At 58.2% G+C, this 15,967-nt stretch overlaps 2 protein-coding genes across 4 annotated transcripts; one reads left to right on the top strand and one right to left on the bottom strand.

The window, feature by feature from the left end:
* The first annotated feature begins 778 nt into the window (after positions 1-778).
* WDR62 (WD repeat domain 62) lies at positions 779-11,939 on the top strand. The gene is given in 28 exon segments (XM_041121915.1): positions 779-933; positions 1,023-1,085; positions 1,472-1,529; positions 1,761-1,931; positions 2,096-2,230; positions 2,660-2,842; positions 2,925-3,085; positions 3,463-3,637; positions 3,731-3,868; positions 4,339-4,514; positions 4,711-4,802; positions 5,242-5,367; positions 5,715-5,782; positions 5,875-5,996; positions 6,118-6,193; positions 7,175-7,286; positions 7,509-7,572; positions 8,351-8,470; positions 8,566-8,699; positions 8,809-8,861; positions 8,986-9,189; positions 9,303-9,469; positions 9,909-10,033; positions 10,209-10,572; positions 10,655-10,766; positions 10,879-10,945; positions 11,078-11,163; positions 11,408-11,939. Coding segments are annotated over 28 exon segments (3,729 nt in total). The 5' UTR covers positions 779-808; the 3' UTR covers positions 11,660-11,939.
* A 953-nt stretch (positions 11,940-12,892) lies between these two features.
* POLR2I (RNA polymerase II subunit I) lies at positions 12,893-15,117 on the bottom strand. Of its 3 annotated transcripts, none has more exons than XM_030006800.2 (6): positions 15,006-15,117; positions 14,443-14,497; positions 14,108-14,181; positions 13,537-13,611; positions 13,189-13,245; positions 12,893-13,101 (listed from the first exon to the last, which is right to left on the bottom strand). In XM_030006800.2, the coding sequence occupies exons 1-6, from the start codon at positions 15,062-15,064 to the stop codon at positions 13,092-13,094; spliced, it is 330 nt and encodes a 109-aa protein (XP_029862660.1). In that variant the 5' UTR covers positions 15,065-15,117; the 3' UTR covers positions 12,893-13,091. The 3 variants fall into 3 exon arrangements, with proteins under 3 accessions (XP_029862660.1, XP_029862659.1, XP_029862661.1); XM_030006799.2 differs by having other exon boundaries at positions 13,194-13,245; XM_030006801.2 differs by lacking the exon at positions 13,537-13,611 and having other exon boundaries at positions 13,194-13,245.
* Between the last annotated feature and the right edge of the window lie 850 nt (positions 15,118-15,967).

Below are 15,967 nucleotides of genomic sequence, written 5' to 3'. Positions count from 1 at the left end.
CGGGGCGGAGCTTGGCCTACAGCGCCGCGCTGCTATTGGGCGAAGCGGGGGAGGCGGGCGGTGAACTGCGTGGGCGATTTCCAATGGGGAGGAGACGCCGGCTTTCCGCGCGCAGATCGGACCGGTAGCGAGCGGCGGCGGTGGCGGTCCGGAGCCATGGCGGCCGCGGCGGGCGGCGGGGCTCACGGCGGGACCGGGGCCGCGACCGGGGCCGCGACCGGGTCCGACTGGCCTCCGCTCCTCAACCTGCGGCGGCGATGGCGGCAGCAGGTCCCGGAAGAGGCGGTGAGGGGCGCGCGGGGCGGGTGGCCGTTGGCGGGGGGAAGGGGCTTGCCCCATGGGGGTGAGAGAGGATGGGCTTTGGTGGTCCCGAGGGGGCGGGGCTTGTGGTTGCCACGTGGGTGGGGCTTGGACAAGGGATGGATTTGGGGGGGAGACCCACGGGGGGGGGGGGGGCTTGGTGAGGGGAGGGGGGCTTGAGGGCTCTACGGGGACGGGGCTTCGATTGGGGTGGGGTTGGGGCTCCCAGGGGGGCGGGGCTTGGGTGGCCTCCATGGGGGCGGAGCCTGGGGAGGGGCAGCCGGGGGAGGGGCGAGGGGTTGGGCAGCGCTTCCAGCCGGAGTGGGCTTTGGGGTGACCCCACGGGGATGGGGGGGTCGGGACACGAAGATTGGGACACCGAGGGGCCCATGGGTACCTGGTGCTGCCCCAGGGACACCCCTGGGGCTCAGGGTCCCACCCCAGCCGCATGCCCCCCCCCCCCCCAATTTCTGGGGACCCTCATCTGCCCCCTGCCTCCTCTAGCCCCATGCCCGGGGGTTCCCCTCCTCCTCTCCCCCAGGTGACACTGGAGAAGGTGCTGGGAATCACCGCCCAGACCAGCAGCGGCTTGGCCTGCGACCCGGCCACGGGGCTCCTCGCCTACCCCGCCGGGTGAGCGCCTGCGGGGACCCCCCCCTCCAGGACCCTTCTCCGCCCCCCGAAATCCCACCCAGGGAAAAACCTCCCCCTTTCCTATCCAGGTGTGTCGTCGTCATCCTGAATCCCCGGGAGAACACGCAGAGACACATCCTGAACACCTCTAGGTATTCCCAAACACCTCCAGGTACCCCCCAAGCACCTCTAGCTATGCCCCAAATACCTCCTGAACACCTCCAGGGACTCCCCAGACACCTCCAGGGACCCCCAAATACCTCCAGGTAACCCCAAACACCTCCAGAGACCCCCCAAATACCCCCCAAACACTTCCAGGTATCCCCAGATACCTCCAGATACCCCAGATACCTCCCCTAAACACCCCCAAATACCCTCCCAAACCCTCCAGGTATCCCCAAACACAGGCTGTACTGTACACTGTGTTTCAGGAGCGACACTTGTGCAGCTTCCAATATTTTTCCTCCCTTCTCCCAAGAAAATCTCAGTTTTCCCTCCAGAGCAGCATAGTTGTTAAAGAAAACCCAATATTTTCCAGGAAAACCCTGAGCACATTGGCCTTCTCACCCAACGGGAAGCTCATTGTCACTGGAGAGGTGGGTGCCACTTATTTGTAGTCACCTGCACCCCAGTTTTCGCTGTCCCAGCACCAGCGGGATGGAGTAGCCAGGATTATTGCTCCCCAGCTTTTTTGGGGTTTTCCACCCAGTTTGGGATGGTTCTGGGAGGGTGGGAATACCCTTTAGGGTCGGAGGGTGCAATGGGTGGCCATGGGAAGCGGGCGAGAAGGGGAAGGCTGCCGCCACACTGCTGTTTTCCCCACTCAGAATGGGCACCGACCGGCTGTCCGTGTGTGGGATGTGGAGGAACGGGCGCAGGTCTTGGCGTTGCATGGTCACAAGCACGGCGTGGCTTGTGTTGCCTTCTCCCCCAGCGCGAAGTACCTGGTGTCGGTGGGGTACCCCCACGACATGGTGGTCAACGTTTGGGACTGGAAGGTGAGCTCCAACCAAACCGAGCTGGCTTAAAGCAGCTTGAAATTCCCCAAACTGCAGGGAAAACAGACCTTTTCCATCTTTTCTCCCAGTCACTCGTGGCTCCAGACTTCTGTGGGGGTAATGCTTACTGTGCACGACCCCACTGCATCTTTCTTTCTGAGCAGAAAGATTCCCTGGTCGCATCAAACAAGGTGTCCTGCAAAGTGACAGCTGTGTCCTTCTCCGAGGACAGCTACTTCGTCACCGTGGGGCACCGCCATGTGAAGTTCTGGTTCTTGGATTCATCGGGGGAGCTGAAGGTGAGGGTGTGCCCTTTGCCGACACCATCCTACAGGCTGCAGGTGGCTGATGGAAGCTGGACTAGGGCTGGACGCTGCTTAAATCCTTGTCACTGAAGTTTATGTGATGTCGGAGCAGATGGTTTCTGTAGAAAGAACTGAAGAAATGCCAGGTTTTCCCCCCAGAATTCATGCTGTGTCATACCTGGACCTTGCTTTGCTCTATCCACCCAGTGCTGGACCTTGAAGCCGCAGGTGCTTCGGCTCAGCCCGGAGCTGGTGGTGCTCTGGCTGGCGAGAGCCCGTGGTTGCATGGCAGCTCTGCTGGGGAACGCGTGTGGGCACGAGGACACTGCCTACGTAGGGCCGTGCCTACTCCAGAGGGCTAGGAGCTGTTTCCTTCGTTAATGCTCATTAATGTCAGGTTGGTGGCGCTACCCTGCTTTGCAGATCAACGAGACGGTGCCGCTGGTGGGACACTCGGGGGTGCTGGGAGAGCTTCACGACAATGTCTTCTGCGGCGTGGCCTGTGGCCGAGGGCAGATGTTGGGCAGCACCTTCTGCATCTCCTCCTCGGGGCTGCTCTGCCAGTTCAACGAGAAGCGGGTGCTGGAGAAATGTATCGTTCTGAAGGTGGGTGGGGCGGGGTGATATCCACTGGACACCCCCCCAGGCTGAAGCCCACCTGCAGGGACCTTACTCGCTCTGGCCACAGGTGCCGCTGGCAAACTGCCTCTGCCTCGGCGAGGAGCTGATATTTTGCGGCTGCGCCAATGGCACCGTGAGGATTTTCCAGGCTTGTGACATGTGCTACCTGGCCGATCTCCCCAAACCTCATCCCCTGAGTGTGGATGTCACCCAGGCCCCCCCACTGAGGTACCACACAGCCGAGGGGATGGCAGGGACCCCTCCGTCCGCCCTTTTGAACTGTCCGTCGCTGAACTGTGGGTTTTCGGACCCTATGGCTTTCATTGGTCAGCCTGTGAGCTTGTCTTGATGGAGGTCTGAGCCGAGATTTGAATCGGCACCTGATTTTACACATGGCGAAGGATGGCGAGGACGGGAGGGTGATGTCAGGCTTACAGGGGGTGGGGGGTCCCAGAGCTTCGTGCTGCATGTCGGGATACAAACGCCATTTCATTTACAAATCAAATCTGCCTCTGGCGGAGTGCTTGGTGGGCTCTGGAGGGGTCGGGCCCCCAAAATGCTGCTCCCTTGGGACACGACCTGACCCCATCTCCCTCTCCCTGAAGGTGGCCGGACCTGGTCTACCCCGACACCATCGCCTTGGCCTACAATGCCTGCAACTGCTGGCTGGCCTGCATCTACAAGGACCATAGTGTCTACGTCTGGGACGTCGGGGACCTGCGGAACATCAGGAAGGTGTGGTAGGAACTTTTCCACAGCTCCTTCGTCTGGACCATCGAGGTGAGGGTGACTGGGTCCCACGGGGGTGATTTGAGGCACCCACAGCCCCGCTTTCATTCCCCACCGCCTCAACGTGTAACTCTCTGGGTGCAGGTGTACCCCGAATTTGAGGAGCGGAGATCCTGTCTGCCTCCTGGCTCCTTCCTGACGTGCTCCTCAGACAATACCATCTGCACCTGGACCTTGGAAAGTGGCTCCGTGCACCCCATCCAGGGCAGCGCCTACAGCACGGTACAATGTGGGGGGGCTGCATCCCACCTCCCTGCTCAAGGCAGGCTGCCGAAAAACCATGTCAGCAGCTGTGGGAGCTCAACCAGCTCCTCATGCTCTCTCATCTTGTGGGATGTGCCTCTAGAAAATGAGGTCGCTGGAGGTTTCGGGGTGGTTCCCATCAGCTTCTTGCTGCTCTGGGTACAGAGCTGCTGCCTGAGCGGGAGAGGAGCAGCATTTTTTAGTGGGTTTTGGTGATTTTAGTGAGCCTGGAAACAGCTTTCTGTTCTCCTGCACTCGCTATTTCTGTCTGAACGACCAAAGGACACAGTTGTGCTGCTCAAATCCTGGTGTTTTCTGAGCAGGAAGCTGGGAAAAATGAAGTGGGGATGTTGGAAGCAGTTGGGTGACGTGGGTGGGCTCCTCTCATCCCCAAAGAGCCGCCTGCACTCTGCCGGGGGCCTGACTGTCCCCTCTCCTCCCACACCAAGACCCTGCTGAATGTCATCTACATGGACAACAACACGCAGCACCTCCAGGACTCTTCCAGCATGCCCAACCAAAGGGAGAATGTGGATCACCTCGATGTCAAGTCTGGGGTGTGGGTGATGCAGGTCAGCTCCAACGGGGAGCATTTGGCATCAGGGGACAGAGGAGGAACCCTCAGGCAAGTGGCACCACACTCGGCCAAAAGCTGAAGAAGGACGGTGGCGGTTGGGTACCGGGGTGGGCTCCCACCATGTGTTTTAGCCGTTCACCTTTTGCTGTGAGCATCTCCAAGCCCCCTCACCGTGTGCCAACGGTGTTCCTGCATGGCTTCCCTGTTTTTTGTGAGCAGAGCCGACGGTGCGCTTCCCTCGCAGGATATGCGAGCTGCAGTTCATGCAGCAGGTGGCTAAAGTGGAAGCTCACGATTCGGAAGTTCTCTGCCTGGAGTATTCAAAGCTGGAGACCGGTAAGGCTTCATCCTGACAGTGATGCCCGAAAGCCACCACCGGATAAGTCCTCGGGCATTGCCGGTGAGCCTTGGGGCTCAGCTTCCTGGTGACCAGCTCTTCCCGGTGGGAAAGCTTCTCCTTCACCAAATGAGCCAAGGCATCCTGAAAAACGAGCTTTGCAGGGAAGGGTCTCTCCTCTGAGAAGCCACGGGAGCTGGAAACAAGCCCCAGGGCTGCACAGATTAAAACCCAGTTTAGCCTGTGCTGGGGGTAACCATCCCCTCCAGGCAGCGGGAAGGACCTGTGCAACCACCTCCATTTGCTCTCCCTTTAACACCCAACTTAAATCCAGTTTACATCAAAATCTTTGCAGGGAACGACAGCAAATACACCATTTTCTTGACAAAAGCCTTTAGCATAGTGCTATTTTAACACCCTCTTTTCCGACGGCTCCAGGAGCAGCGCTGCTGGCTTCGGCAAGCAGAGACAGGCTGATCCACATCTTGAATGTAAAGAAGAACTACAAGCTGGAGCAAACCCTGGACGATCACTCCTCTGCAATAACATCGGTCAAATTTGCTGGTAGGTGGCTGAATTTCATCCAAATTCCCCCCCGTCAGGCTGCCCTTTGCCTTGTTCTGCCTTGAGGATGGCGTTTTTCTCTCTGGATTTACCTACCTAAACTTCAATGTCTGCATTAGAGGGGGCTCCTCTGTAGAAAACAGGCGTCTCCAGACGAAGAGCTCCAAGCCATCCATTGGAGGGGATCCATAGCAGGGGGGGATCCCACCCTTGGATTGCATCTAGTTCTTAAAAGAATTGGGGTTTTATGGATTCATTCATAAAGAATCACTTTTCGGATTCACTCGGTGGTGAATTTGGAACGGATGCAATCTCTGATCACCTTTCCCCATGCTCTCTTCGCTCAGGCAACGGGGACATTCAGCTGATAAGCTGTGGCGCCAATAAAAGCATTTATTTCCGCAATGCTCAAAAGGTGGGTTAGCGGCGTCTCTGCAGGGATCTGCTATTTCTCCCTGAAAATTGAATGGGCGAGAAGGCAACACGGCCCTCCCTGTCTCCCTCCAGCTCCCGGATGGCTTCAATTTCATTAGGATGCATCACATCTCCGAGAAAACCACCCTGTACGACATGGACATTGACATCATGCAGAAATATGTTGCTGTTGCCTGCCAGGACAGAAACGTCAGGTGAAGGCACTTTTCTGTGCCGGCTCAGGCTGAATCCGCATCCGGGTCACCTTTCTCCTTCCTGCTCTGGTGTCTCTGCGGGTCTCATCATCAGCTTGACCACCTCCCATTCCTCTCGCAGGGTGTACAGCACGGCCAGTGGGAATCTGAAGTGCTGCTACAAGGGCTCGCAAGGCGACAATGGCTCCTTGTTGAAGGTAAGAGGGCAATTTCCACCAGACATCGGTCGTCAGGGCGTCCGCAGCAGCTCCCTCGGTGCAGAGTTGAGGGGGGGGCTGTGGTGGGGCAGGATTGTCGGAGGTGTTGAAGGGCTTGGGGCTGAGCCATTGGTACCCTCAAGGGTAGAGCTGCCGTCCAGAGGGAGCTGGAGGTGTTGGCCAACATTCAAGAAGGCCAAGCGCAAGGTCCCGCAGCTGGGTGGGGGCAATCCCCTGTCCCAGCACAGGCTGGGGGAGGGATGGATGGATGGATGGAGAGCAGCCCTGCGGAGAAGGACTTGGGGACGCTGGTGGGTGACAAATGGGACATGAGCTGGCAATGTGCGCTCACAGCCCAGAAAGCCAAGCCTAGGCTGCAGGTCGAGGGAGGGGATTCTCCCCCTCTGCTCCACTCCAGTGAGACCCCCACCCTGCGTCCAGCTCTGGGGTCCCCAGCACAAGACAGACGTGGACCTGCTCAAGTGGGTCCAGAGGAGGCCATGGAGATGGTGCGAGGGCTGCAGCAGCTCTGCTGCGGAGAAAGGCTGAGAGAGTTGGGGCTGTTCAGCCTGGAGAAAAGAAGGAGACCTTACTGCAGCTGTTCAATTTAAGAAAGATGGAGAGAGACTTTTACCAGGGTCTGCAGTGATAGGACAAGAAGCGACAGCTTTAAACTGACAGAGGGGAGGGTTAGGTTGGACTCGAGGAAGAAATTCTTTGTGATAAGGGTGGTGAGACACCGGAGGAGGCTGCCCAGAGAAGCTGTGGGTGCCTCCTTGTGGGAGGTGTTCAAGGTCAGGTTGGACGGGAGTCGGAGCAATCTGATCGAGTGGGAGATATCCCTGTCCATGGCAGGGGGTTGGACTGGATGGTCTTTGAAGGTCTCTTCAACCCAAATCCTTCTGTGCTCCTACGAAGCTGCCTGGCTCCACTTGCCTTCCCATCCGTGGCCAAGCCCAACCCACCGCTCCTCTCCCCCAGGTAGAGCTGGATCCCTCCAGCACCTTCCTGGCGACAAGCTGCTCTGACAAGAGCATCGCCCTCATCGACTTCCACTCTGGGGAATGTGTGGCAAAAATGTTCGGCCATTCAGGTTTGGTTCCTCTCGGAAATCTGGGAGGTGCCCATGGAAAGGGGAGATGCAGAGGAGAGCTGCTGGGAAGCCCCCAGCGCTCTGCCTACCCCTGCCTGTCCCCCATTTGGCCGTGAAACCCCCCAATAACGTCCCCACTGTGTTGCTTCAATCTCCTAAACGAGCACGGGGATTGCAGTCCTGACAAGCACCTCCCCCTGCGTTTCCTTCTTTTCGGCACAGAAATAGTCACAGGGATGCGGTTCACCTATGACTGCAGGCACCTCATCACTGTCTCAGGAGACAGGTAGGGGCTGACAGACGTAAGAAATAATCCAATGGGAAAACGATGGGAAAATATTTGGCTGGGTGGGATGTACACGCAAGTGGCAGCACTGCTGGAGGGCTCAGGTGGATTAAATTAATGGAGGGACTTAACGTCATCCTGGTTTCAGCTGGGATAGAGTTAATTGTCTTCCTAGTAGCTGGTACGGTGCTATGTTTTTGAGTTAGGTATGAGAAGAATGCTGATAACGCTGATGTTTTCAGTTGTTGCTAAGTAATGTTTAGTCTAAGGTCAAGGATTTTTCAGCTTCTCATGCCTGGCCAGCGAGAAAGCTGGAGGGGCACAAGAAGTTGGGAGGGGACACAGCCAGGGCAGCTGACCCAAACTGGCCTTCCATACCATGGGACATCACATCTAGTATAGGAACTGAGGGGAGTGGGGGTGGTGGGGATCACCACTTGGGGACTATCTGGGCGTGAATCGGTGGGTGGTGAGCAATTGCATTGTGCATCACTTGTATACTCTAAACCTTTTATTATTACTATTGTCATTTTATTAATGTTATTGTTATCATTATTAGTTTCTTCTTTTCTGTTCTATTAACCCACAAGTTTTACTTCTTTTCCCAATTTTCTCCCCCATCCCACTGAGGGGGGGTGGGGGGGAGTGAGCGAGCAGCTGCGTGGTGCTTAGTTGCTGGCTGGGGTTAAACCATGAGAAATGTAAAGTGTCCCCCACCCCCCCCCCGTATCCAAAATCTAGGGGCAACCTGACCCCCCACCCACCTTTCTTCCCCCAGCTGTGTCTTTATTTGGCACCTGGGCCTGGAAATCACCAGCACCATGAAGCAGCACTTGCTGGAGCTTGACCTGCCGCAGCCAAAGCAGGCGAAGGAGACCAGTCCCCCGGCACAGCTCAGGTAGCGGGGAAAAGCCCCTTGCCCCCACATTCCCCCGTTTTTGGCTTTTGGGGTGGGAGGGAGCTCGGGGGCCCCACCGTTCTCCCCTCCTCCAGATGGAAGACTCACATCATGATCCCCAATAGGATGGCAGCCACTGGTGCTGGAGGAACTTCTGACGAAGAGTCCACAGAGGAGCGAGACGAGGCCTCATCCCTGTGGACCCCCTGCAAGGAGGACTTGGAGCTGCATGTGTTGTGGGTCAGGGTCCCTCTGCGGCTGCACCCCATTTTCTGCCTGTCTTTCCTCTGAGGGCTGTGGCACACCGCGCAGCTCCTAACCCCGCTCTCCCCCTCCAGCTCCAGCGTGCATCCTAACCAACAGCAGGCTGCCCATGTGGGCAAAGAGGCTGGTAAGTCACACGGCCGCACCTAGAGATGTAATTTAATTTCTTTTACTTTAACGGGGCTGGATGAAAATCCCTTTGCCCTGTCTCCACCGGATCCCTTCTCTTCTCTCCCCCCTCCCTTTTCCAGCTGGGAGAGGTGGAGGATGGGGACGAGGCGGATGCCAGCCTGCGGGACAGCTACCGGCCACAGGGGTGATGGGCAGTGCATGCCGAGAGGAGTCCCATCAAGACCTTGCCGGAGACTGATCTCCCTGACTTCACCCCCATCAAATTCCGCCTCGAGAGTGACAAGGAGCACAAGCCTGGTAGCCTGGAGCAGCTGATTTCAGAGGTCAGTCGCAGGGCCAGATCCTGCACCCTCCATCAGGCCTCACTGGACTCTGGTTTTAACCGTTCCTGGAGACCCCCTGCCTGTCAGCACCCATCTTTCTGGGAAAAATCCAGCTACGGACATCAGCTCCCTGTCTCCAGCAGGCAGAGAGCTCTCCCAGTGACCTCACTGAGGACTCGCTCTCTAAGCTCTTCCCGGATGAGGAAACCAATGGGGGACTGGAATCGCCGGATACAACCGGGACCAGCCTGGAGGAGCCACGTGTGCCAGAGGCGAGCAGGTTGGTGCCAGCTGAAGCCGACAGTAGCTGGGCAGGGAAGCAAGCGCCATGTTTCACTATCGGTGTTAAGCCAACCTCTCACTGCTAGTTCAGGCTTTGCTTAACGTCACCACGCCGAGTCCTGGCTCACGCTGAGCTCCATCACACCTTTGTCCCCATCATGGCTTTTCCCTTCAAGCCAAATTTCAGAACATTTTGGCAATGCTGGAAGGCACCAGCCTGGCAGGATGGGGCTCCCCTGCTCACGCCAAACCTCCCATCCAGCCCCTAAAGCCCTGTCGGGGTCAGAGGAGGGAAACTTTTCGGGCGCAACTTAACTTCGTTCCAGCTGAGCACCCGAATGCAGGCACACATGTGCCGGCTTGGAGCGATGGCAAGCACAGACCCAGCGGTGGCATCTGGTGCTCTGCCGTCACCGATCTGCTCCCCTTCCCCCAAGGCAATGTGTGACGGAGCAGCTGCTGCACCTCTCGTACCTGGTGGAGCCCAGGGTCAGCCAGGAGGACACCTCATCCTGCGTTTCACTCTGCCTGGGAATGTCAGTGCCTTGCTACCAGCTGGAAGGTAATGCTGGGAGCACGGCCAGGGCTCTGGGAATGTGCCGCAAGTGCTGGCTTTGCCAGCGCTAAACCCTCATGACTAAGCAAAAAGCTTGAAGGGGTGGCTTTAGCTCAGAATAAAAACCGCCTGGTGCTAACATCTGTCATGGTGGCTTTCCTTTCCGGCTCCGTTCCGGCAGACGAGGACTCGGCAGGCTCTGCCGGGGAGGTGGAGGAGCCAGAGGAGAACCCGCCGCAGAGCAGCTCCCTGCCCCAGACCCCCGAGCAGGAGAAATACCTCAAGCAGCACTTTGAGACGCTGGCAGACACTGAAGGTAATGGGAGAAACCGTGGGCAGACAGTGCCGGCGTGTTCAGCACAGCTGATCTGGGCGGATTGCAGCGATGGTAGAGCTAATGCTTCCTGCCCTGTGGCTGCAGAGAAGTTTGATGGCTCCTTAAAGGATTTGAAACCTCCCAAACCTGAGGATGAGGAAAAAAACTTGTTCTTGAACCCGCACTTGAGCATTTCAGCCCAGTTCCTCTTGCGCTGCCAGAAGAGCAGGTGGGCAGCAGGTGCTGCTTCTGTCCCTCTGTGTGTCCGGCGGGGAATCAGTTTCCCACTCCTGACTCCTCTTGTCCCGCAGACTGGCGGCCACCTTCCCCCTGCAGGCACAGCCCCAGCTGCAGAGCCCTGCCCATGCCCAGGAGCCGCTCAGGGACCAGCCGAAAACATCCCAGGAGCTCCAACAATCGGAGGCGAGTCATTTTTTTTGCCTAAGGGAGGGGGAAATCTTTGGGAGAAACACCCAAAAAAAGGCATTTTCCTTCCTCGGGGCTGGGCTCAGCAGCGCTTCGGTCAACTTTTTAGAAACTGCTGGATGAAAAACCTTGGGAAATGGGAGAGGAAACAGGCTCCAACACTGGAAAACCCACAGGTGTGTGTTTGAAGACAAAGAGGGGCTTCCTTCACCCCAAAACTGCCTCCCGGATGGGGACAAGGTGGGTTTTTGTTGTCCCCTCCAGAAGCAGTGGGGGCACAAGGCTCATGGCAGCTGTGGTGCCCACAGGATCCCACTTGTGGGTCAGGATCTTCACCACGACCCTGCGGCTGCTGCGCACCCACTTCCAGGAGACGCTGGGGCTCTACCACCAGGTTGGTGCCTCCCAAAAAGGGAGGGAGACCCCCACCCCAATTCACAGCGTTTCGGGGGGGGTGGGGTGTCATTTGCTTCTCCTCCCTCAGATGACCAACGGCTGATGTATTTTGGCCACGCCTGTGGAGTTGGACCCCCCAAAACCCACTGTCACTGGCGGCTCATTTCAGAGCCGAGGTGCAGGGGAAGCGTTTTAACCAGCCAGCAAAGAATCAGAGTGACGATGGGACCCCTCTCTCATAGGTGACCCTCTGTGCTGAGGCCACCAAGGAGGACCTCCTCCAGGCGAGGACCGCACTGGCCGGCCTTTTCGGCTGGATGAAAGCCGAGCTGTGCTCCCGCGCTGTGACCTGCCACATTGATGCCACCATTGGCACCGATGGTCCGGCGCCGCCACCGGACCCTGAAACCCTGGCACTGCTCCGTGCCTACTCCGACTCCCTCATGGAGATGATCCAGAAGAGGCTGGAGAGCAGCAACCCTGAAATGCTTTAAATGGAAGTACTGGGGTGTCAACCTGCCTTCTTACTTAAATTTCTGGGGTTTTTTTAGGCAACTCTCTAAGCTTTAACCACTTTCAGAGTTCTCAGATGTATATTTTTTTTCTGGTTTCCATCTTGTCCCTCTCTAAGCCCCGCAAACACCTGGCAAGCGCCCTGGCAGCTGCATCCCCTCCCAGCCCTGATCCCGTTCCATGCCACTGGCAGAGGGGCAGAAGCAGCCATCGCTGCTGATGTTAAAAGTTGTTAAAAAAAAAATAAATGTTTTTGAACCAAAGCAAGGGGTTTTGGGGTCGGTGGATTCAGCCCTGGATGACCTCGCCAGGACCCACAAGGTTTTCATGGGGCTGCAGGATGCCTGTGTGCCCCTGGCAGCCCCTGTTGCACCAGGTGACAATTTGGGGTTCAGTGAGATGGGGGGGTGGCTGGAGGGTGGTTCAGAGTACTCGGGGCGGGGGGGGGCATGATTCGGGGCCCAATCAGGCATTTTGGGGTACAGGGGAAGGAGATTTTGGGCAAGTCAGGGCTTGATGGAGTGATTTGAGACATGGGAAGGGCGATTTGGGGGCATGGGGGGGTAATTTGGGGTACCTAGAGGGCAATTTGGGACACCAGGACTACAATATGGGGCCTGTCATGGGCAACTGGGGGCACTGGGGATGCAAACTGGGGTCCAGTGGGGCAAGTTAGAGCCTAGTGAGGGCATCTGAGGCTCCTATGGGGTGATGTGGGGCACTGGGGGGCAAACTGGGGTACCAGGGATGCAATTTGGGGCTCCATGGCTGCAATTCAGGGCCCGTGGGGGCATTTTGGGGTACTAGGGATGCGATTTGGGGCCCACTGGGGACAATTTGGAGCCCCACAGCTGCAACTCGGGGCCCATGGGGGCATTTTTGGGTACCAGGGATGCAATTTGGGGCCCCATGGGGACATTTTGGGGTACCAGGGATGCAATTTGGGGCCCCGCAGTTGCAATTCAAGGTCCATGGGGACATCTTAGGCTACCAGGGGTGCGATCTGGGACCCATCACATGTCATTTGGGGCCGCTATGGATGATTTGGGCCCTGCAGCTGTGACATCTCCACAGGGAAACAGACCCTGCCCCCCCCCCGCTCCCTGCAGCCACACACACCCCAAAGTCCCCCATGCAGCGCTTGCTCCCCTGCCCTGCAGCCCCCCCAGAGCAGCCCTTCCTTCACCCCACAGAGTCACTGACACATCCCACTACCAAAAATAACCATTATTACCACCGAAATGCCACCCCAGCAGGTACAGGGGGGGACAGAGCCAGGGTTGGGGGGCACAAGGGAGGTTTTGGGGTGATGACCACCATCTGGGGCGATTTTGGGGGCTGAGAGCATCTCCAGGCGCTGTCACTCGGTCCAGCAGTGGCCGCAGTACGGGGCGGTGCAGATGTAGTAGAGCCTCATGGCATCCTGGGGGAGGTTGGGAGGAGGGGGTGGTCACGGCAGGGCAGGGTGGGGACAGTGACAGCTTTGGGGGGCTCAGGCGGGAGGTGCCACCTCACCTTGGCTCTGGTGCTGTGCGACTGGAAGAAGACGGCCTCCTTGTGCCCGCACCTGGGGGAGAGGGGGACAGCAGTGACAAGAGAGTCCCATGGGGGACATCGGAGCTACAGGGGTGAATGTTGGAGCCCCACAGGGACACTGGAACCCCAGGGCGGGAACAAAGGACCTGAGAGCCCAGGGAGGACACACCAGAGCTGGGGAGGGTACGGGACACCCAAGGGGGGACACTAGGGCAGCATGGCAGTGTCCCCACACCAGGAGGGGTCCCCACGTCCCCAGGGGGTCCCTACACCCCCACACGGGTCCCCACAGCCCCATGGGTGTCCCCACAGCCCAGCTCACTTCTGGCAGGGGTGGTCCTCGGTGTGGGACAGCATGGGGTCCTGGGAGACATTGGTGATGATCTGTGGGAGCTTGCTGCGAGGAGATGCCCCAGGGTGTTAATTAGTCTCCTTAATTACCCCCAGGCTATTAATAACCCTGGCATCCCCCTCATTAATTACCCCTATTAATTGCTCCTACGTTAAATTGCCCTTGAATTATCCTCCCTTATTGTCTCCCTTTTTTAATTACCCACTAGTTGCCCCTCAATCACTCTTATTGACTATCCCAATTATCCTTTTCCTAGTTATTAATTACCCAGCAACTGTTCTCCATTATTAATTGCCCCCATAAATCACCCTCCACTCATCTTCCTTTATTGACTCCCCTTATTAATCACTCATTACTTCCCCCTAATTATTCTCATATTAGCTACCTAATTCCTATTTTGCTAATTACCTTCTTACTAATTATCCCACCAGTTCTTTTTAATTGTTTTTCCCTTATTAAGTTAGTCTCTACTAACACCCCTCCCTGGGATGGGAAACACTGGGACTGGGACCCAGGTGGCTGGGACTGCTAACAAACTCACTCTGCTTCGTGGGTGATCTTGTTGACATAGATGCAGCTGTTGTCGGCCTCTTGCTGGTAGTTGCAGTTGCAGCACTGGGGGAAGAGAGGGGGTTATGGACTGGTCCCAGTGCCAAACTGGGAGGGGTGGGGCACAGCCCCATGAGGTGCTGGGACTGGTCCCAGTGCCCCAGTGGGGGCTGTGGGGGTGGGCACAGCCCGCTATCATAGTGGGACTGGTCCCAGTATGCCCCCAGCACTGGTCCCAGTGCCACATGGGGGCTGAGGGGCACACAGCCCAGTACGCTGGGACTGGTCCCAGTGGCGGGGGGGGACAACATAGATGGACAGACTCACGGCATAGAGCAGGATCTGGTTCTCCTTGTCCTCCTTGGGGTACAGCATGTTGTTGCTGGGGGGGGGGGGGGGGGCAGCAGATGGGGGGGGGGGGGTGTTACTGCGGGGTCTGGGGGGGTGCCCAGCCTGGTCCTGAGGCCACATCTCCTGGGGAGGGGGGAGCATGGGGGACCCCGGGGTGGTATTTGGGGGGCCTGGGGAGGGGTTGGGGGCGTATCAAAGAGCCCGGGGGGGGGGGGGGTTTCAGGAATTGGGGGATCCAAGGGGTGTCAGGAAGAACCGGGTGGTGGTGGTGGGGAGGGGGTGTCTGAGGAGCCCGGAGGGTGTCAGGGAGCCTTGAGCAGGGGTCTGGCGGTCACGGGAGGGGTACCGGTGAGCCCTGGGGGGGGCAGAAGTAGCGCCGGGGGGTGTCGGAGAGGCCCAGAGGGGATGGCTGGGGGGCCCAGGGAGGGAACTGGGGAGGCCCGCGGGGATGGGGGGGGTCTGGGGCGGCCCAGGGGGTATCAGGAGCGTCTGAGGAGCCCAGGGGGGGCCTGGGGGGGGGGGTCCCGGCGTCCCCTCACCACTCCTGGCAGAAGCGGATCCCCACGAAACCCGGCTCGTAAGCCCCGTCCGCCTCCATGGCGGCCGCGCAGGGACAGACGGCGGCGGGGAGCGCGGACGGCGCATGCGCGGGGCTGGACCCCGCCCCCGCGCGCGGCAGGGCGGTGCCGGTGTGCGTCGCACAGCGGAGCGCCGGTCCTTTGCACGCCCGCAGCCCCGTGCATTGCACACCCGCCCCCTGGTCCTTTGCACACCCGCACCCCGTGCATTGCACACCTGAACCCCGGTCCTTTGCACACCTGCACCCCCGCGTATTGCACAGCTGCACCCCCGCGTATTGCAGAACTGCACCCCCGTGTATTGCACACACGCACCCCCGTGCATTGCACACCTGCACCCCCGTGCATTGCACATCCACACCCCGTGCATTGCACACCCGAACCCCCGTCCTTTGCACACCTGCATCCCCGTGCATTGCACACCCGCACCCCCATGTATTGCACACCCACACCCCCGTGCATTGCACAGCCAAACCCCGTGCGTTGCACACCCGCACCCCATGCACTGACCAACCTGGTCATCCTGCTTGACAACCTGATCTCCTTCTATCACCAGGTGACCTGCCCAGCAGATGAGGGGAAGGCTGTGGATGTTGTCTACCTGGACTTCAGTAAGGTCTTTGACACTGTCTCTACTCTGCTGGGTAAAAAAGTGGCTGGATGGACGAGCCCAGAGAGTTGTGGTGAACTGAGTTAAATCCAGTTGGTGGCTGGTCACAAGTGGTGTTCCCCAGGGCTCAGTATTGGGGCCAGTTCTGTTTAATATCTTTATCAGTGATCTGGATGAGGGGATCGAGTGCACCCTCAGTAAATTTGCAGATGACACTGATGATCTGCTTGAGGGTAGGAAGGCTCTACAGAGGGATCTGGACAAGCTGGATGGATGGGCTGAGGCCAACATGGGCTGAAGTTCAACAAGGCCA

This window comes from Aquila chrysaetos, unplaced genomic scaffold (genome assembly GCF_900496995.4).
Source record: "Aquila chrysaetos chrysaetos unplaced genomic scaffold, bAquChr1.4, whole genome shotgun sequence".
Taxonomy (NCBI): domain Eukaryota; kingdom Metazoa; phylum Chordata; class Aves; order Accipitriformes; family Accipitridae; genus Aquila; species Aquila chrysaetos.
This window is presented reverse-complemented; position numbering and strand designations above follow the sequence as displayed.

Coding starts and splice junctions, on each gene's coding strand:
- POLR2I (XM_030006799.2), bottom strand. CDS start 15,064: ATGGAGGCGGACGGGGCTTACGAGCCGGGTTTCGTGGGGATCCGCTTC. Junction 14,498..15,005: donor ATCCGCTTCTGCCAGGAGTG/GTGAGGGGACGC, acceptor CCCCCCCCCCAG/CAACAACATGCTGTACCCCA. Junction 13,612..14,107: donor AAGATCACCCACGAAGCAGA/GTGAGTTTGTTA, acceptor ATCTCCTCGCAG/CAAGCTCCCACAGATCATCA.